Raw genomic sequence first — 5,245 nt, 5'->3', positions numbered from 1 at the left:
GAGCCCAGAACCAAACCGGACTGGAATGGTGTGGCTGTGATGGTGCCTGACGGGATACCTGCCAGGCCCGAGAAGAGCTGTTGTGGCGAGGACGCTTCAGCCTTGAGGCTTTCAAAAACCCCACTTTCATCCACGCTGGTTTCCGAACTGACTGTTTGGCTCCTGTTTCTGCAGTGGATAGAGATTAGAGAGAAGTAATTCAACAAAAATGAGCGCCACAGAACTTCTCAGTCTTTTAGCCTAGTCCTGACTGCAGTCATTTAAGGGTTCCTCACACACTATCGGAATGCGTAGGTCTCCAGGTGACAGTTGCTTTTCCCTCTATTTGCTGTTGGAAAGTCACAGTTGCAGAACAAGAGGCCAGTAACAAGACTCCTGAGCTAAGATCCCAGTACTTCTAAAGAAATTATCTAAATGTACCAGTTTCTTCATCTAAGGAAAAGAATTCTCAAATACCCTCTTTGCTTTTGGAGGAACCAAAGAAATCCAATACCAAATTCAACGTCTTTTATAAGGATTTTAGTATTTAAAGAAAAACATACAAAACCCCACGTGATGTGACGCAGCACAATCAAGACAGGCCACATTATATGCAGACACATTAATCAAGCTAACTCAGAGAAATGGCCTTCCCCCCAAATCTTCTCTCTTTATTTAGGGATGATCACTATTTGCCCACTGCTGAATAACACCAACAAGAGAGAGTCATGTGGGGAAGAGAAGCGTTGGGAGCTGCCTGCGTGTCCCTGACCCAACAAGTAAGTGAAGGATGTCTTCACTGGTCAAGAGAAATTGTTTTATTTTGATATTCCTGGCAAACTGGACATGGATGTACCCAAATTACTGGACATTGAACAGATTTAGATCTGGCACTGGTTCTTTCCTGAGCTTGTTGGATTACAGCCAGATTCCAAAAAGAAAGCCTTAAGTATCTTCATCGTACTACCAAAAGAAAACAGGCTTTCTTCACCTGAACTCAATACTGTGGTACCAAAATCAATACATGCAAAGTTTAGATGACAGGGAACAATACAGGTGACAAGTAGAACAACTATGAGGCAGTAAATGCCTGGCAGACATCAAATATCTCTCTAACTTGCAGAAGGAAAGCAAAGAATAAACAAAGCTCAGCAAGAGGCAAAGCCACACATAACAAAATATGTCTCTTAATTTTAATCCTTGGGGAGCTCTAACTTTAGAAATAGTGGTCACAAGCTGAGACAGCACATGCAGGCACATACCCTTAACTCCCTCTCTCCCATGGGTTCAAAAGCCTCCCCAGGCATTGTACAGGGCCCAGAGCGCTGCCTTTCCTCTCGCTCTGGAGAGTTGCAAACCTCTCTGGGCATACCTTCCCACTAAGTAAACTCCTAATAAGACTTTTTTTATAGCTACACTCCATTCCCAATGTCTCTCTGCAGGTTCCAGCAAAGAATCAAGTCAACAAGGCACTGCACACCTCTTTTTGGTTCAAATATTTGTCAGACAGATCTTGGATTTCACACCTAACATTACAATTCAGGGATGTACACACCAGGCAGGGAGAAAATGTGACAGTCTTTACGTCTAGGACCATAACAAACAAATTGGGTGAAACCCAGTCTTACAGTTAAAGACACAACTGTTGTTTGGAACAATACTATTGGGATACATAAGTACGGTTTCAACAAGAAGGAGCTGATCAAGGGCATATTTAAAAACAAATAAACAAGGATGAGATTGTGAGTCTGCTGAAGCCAGCAGAAGTGAAGACCAGTAGCAGCAGTATTTCATGCTACCGTTAGAAAACCTTCAGCCTGTGTTAGTGACAATATATATTTACCCTGCTAAAACACAGAGACATTTATAAGAAACAATTGGCATGACTCTGCCTGTCTCCAGCAGTCCATAGTAGACACCTGTCCTCAACATATTTTAACTATTCAAACAGATCCTGGAGTACTGAACAAGTTTGTAGGGACTCGGAGGGCTCTACACTGCAGATGTAGATGTTGTCATCTTGTGTAGATGTTGTCATCTTGTGTACCTCTCAAGCCACAGCCACGCCTCTGGGTGTAAAACTCGCGGACTGCACTGAGGCTTGGGCAGCATCATGCAGAAAAAGTTAAGGATGGCTTTGTTTTCCCTTGAAATTAAGAATGCTACCACGCTAGAAGTGGTCACGACATCAAGTTTCACCTCTATGTGCAAAACCACTAAGAAATACTAAGTAATGATCTTTCACTTACAATCTCAGCTCAGCTAGAGCAATGACAATTGTTAGTTTTGTCTTTGTCTTGGCATAATTAGATTAGTTTCTTCTTTAGCAAAAAAAAAATAAAAAAATCAAGCTCTAAGCCCAGGAAAGCACAAGGGAATATTTAGTACCAGAACAACAACAGTGGCAAGTCTCCCTTGCTGATGTTATAATTACAGAAATGAACTTTTAAATATTCATGTATATGAAGCTAGATACAGACTCTGGAGTGATGTAAAGGATCTCCCCCAAATCTTTACAAAATACTAAGTAGGTGGGAGCTTCAGACCAGCAGCCTTTTAACACACCTTAATAACAGAAGGAGAAAGGCTTACCTTTCCGGAGGAACGTTGTCAGTGTTGCTGCTATGCCGTCTCTGCATTTTCCTCAAAACCTTAAAACACAACACGCTCAACATTAATGTCGTAGGTCAACAAATTCCAGTGGGACTGCTAACAAAGGCCCACGGAGCCAGAGGGTTGTGGAACCCGTTCAGCTAGTGACATGGCTTGCATTTGTTTCTTAGTGCGCTTCGAAGAAAGAGCTTTCAGCTGGCAAGTGGGAGCCCACAGGCACAGGTCTCCAAGCAGGGCACGAGCTCGTGGGATCCCCTTGGGCAGTACGGAGCAGTCACACGGAGCGTCCAGCGGGGTGGTGACATGTTCTGCTGAAGAACTCGAGGACAGCTAACAGAGCAGCTCTCGATGTGACGTGTCGACCAACAACACGCTCGCTGCAAATGAAATCCCTTCTTCTTCTGAAGAAGAAACTTGTTTTGTAAAGCAAAACTGGGAGGGAGGAGAAAAAGAAAACACATAAACATTTTTTGTTGAAAAAATGCAATCAGGTCCCCACAGGCATTTCATAGAACATTGAGAAAGACATCCCTTAAATACTGAAGTCTGACCCTACCTAGCCCTAGACTATGACAGTTACTGAACAAAATGTAAAAGGCTCTAAATACTTCCGAGTATCAAAAGTTATAACATTTTTCATAGCATTTCATACTATGGGAATATATATAAATACATGTTTAGCCCTCTGTGTGTTCTGGAAAGGCACAATTGCTCTGAGAACATTTCCTAGCAGAGGTATGGGGGCAGCTGAGAGGTAGAAAATAGGGAATGTTTATTTTTCCTCTATATTTTCACCTTTTTGTTCATACTGTTAACTTCCAGTGAACCTCTAGGCTATGTAAAATTGCATTAAATTCAAATTTTATCCCTCAAAAAAGCCCAAATCACATAGTTTGCAGTGCATAAACAGAAGGTTGTGTTTATCATGTACACCTGTAGTAAAAGGACATGTAGTTTGCCCAGCCCTTTGCCCATGATTTACAAAACCGTGAAGGAAGAAAGGTTATTTCAGTTAAATCACACCGGTAACTGTGTTAAATCACACAGGTAATTGAATTTGTAAGAAGATGAGGAGAAAAAAACGTTAATATTTACAAAAAAGAGGAAGGCTCTTGGTTTGCAACATCTAGTCTTGAAGAGCCCCATCAAGTGGGCTGAACTGAGACAACACTGGATTTGAGTCATCCCTGACAAAAAACAAGGTTTTAATCCTCCTTGGGAAGGAACAAGGATCTCCAACTGTGGAGATCTCCTTGACGTCTATGTAAATAAAATTTGGCATAATCACGTACAGGAGGAAAAACACAACTTTTAAGACATGTTGTGCAGAGGATGCAGGAAGCTGTCACGACATTTCAATTTGTGTTGTTTTCAAGGCCAAAATTAATTTAATAAGGATCTCTAAGTTTTATACAGTAAAAAGCTCATATTAAAGTTGTGGGGTTTTTTCCAGATTTTTTAAAGCTGTATTTGTAGTAATAACACTTAGTGCTCCAGGAATCTTTTATGTTTTCCCTGCAGTAAATGTCATTTAACCCTAACCTAACAGTATCTCTGTTGACTTAATATATATTCTCCTCTTTTTAACCAAAGCAGTAATTAAGATATAACAAAAAGGCTGAGGCAGGCTGACCCATGCAGGCAGAGTGGTTTTACCAACAAACAGCTTTGGGGTTACTGCTTATAAAGGAATCTGCCCACCTTCCCACAATACAAACTGAGAGCTGGAGGGTGGAGACAGGTAACTCTGAAACTCAGAAAACCCTTCACTCTGTTCTAGATCATTAGAAATCTACTAGATTGCAACGTGGAGTAAAACTGTGTTCCAAACCAACATGCAGGTCTACAGGGAGACACTGTTTTGGCATCAGCCATGAAGGGGACAGTGACATGAATGCCAAGTACTGAGGATGCAGGACTTCATGAGGTGTAATCACCTTTTCTGACCAGGGGCCTACAGATATGAGACCAGACAGAATTTAAATGGACTTTGTTCCAAAAGGCACTCGGCTTCAATACTGATTGGTCTTTCCTTTTCCAGATAAGGGGTTTTCGTCTTGCGACACTTGGGCATTTTTTAACAGTACCTGAACAACAGGTTTAACCAGAGGTGCAAGGTGCCACTGTGGGAGAAAGAGAAGCTGAAGAGGGCGCAGACATCTCCCACGTGGAGTCCTTCAGACAATCCAGGGCGCTCCAAATCTCAAACTCCTCACAGGTCCTTCAGGGTGGATGATTGTCAGGCACCTGGATCAGAGTGCTCCAACAGGCGCATCTGCAAGGAGCACATGCACAGAGTCATTTCCATCCCAGCACGGCACGTTTCACCGCTCCAAAGGAGCACATGCACAGAGTCATTTCCATCCCAGCACGCTCCATCTCCCTGGGAAAGGCAGAGGAGCAGGAGCCCCCGGTGCTCCAGCCCCTGCTCGGCCGGACAAGGCCGCTCTCCTCAGGGATGGGCACCTGCAGCCCTGCTCACCGCTGTGCCTCCCTCGTGTGTACACACCGTGTGTGCCATACGTAAATATACCCGCGAATGTATTGATATGCACAGATACCGATCTGCCGACACCTGACAGACACACTGCAGGGATACGTGCGCACGGAGGCGCGGCCTTTAGCCCGGGGAAGGAGATTCCCGCCGGAAAAG

At 43.4% G+C, this 5,245-nt stretch overlaps 1 protein-coding gene across 1 annotated transcript in view; it reads right to left on the bottom strand.

The window, feature by feature from the left end:
• The window catches only part of RNFT2 (ring finger protein, transmembrane 2), a 23,818-nt gene extending 21,164 nt beyond the window's left edge, over positions 1-2,654 (bottom strand). The window contains 2 exon segments of the mRNA XM_009870998.1: positions 1-168; positions 2,572-2,654. The exon segment at positions 1-168 is cut by the window's left edge and continues 1 nt beyond it. Coding sequence (XP_009869300.1) covers positions 1-168; positions 2,572-2,654 — 251 coding nt within the window.
• Between the last annotated feature and the right edge of the window lie 2,591 nt (positions 2,655-5,245).

This window comes from Apaloderma vittatum, unplaced genomic scaffold, assembly GCF_000703405.1.
Source record: "Apaloderma vittatum isolate BGI_N311 unplaced genomic scaffold, ASM70340v1 scaffold22416, whole genome shotgun sequence".
In the NCBI taxonomy this organism is placed as follows: domain Eukaryota; kingdom Metazoa; phylum Chordata; class Aves; order Trogoniformes; family Trogonidae; genus Apaloderma; species Apaloderma vittatum.
This window is presented reverse-complemented; position numbering and strand designations above follow the sequence as displayed.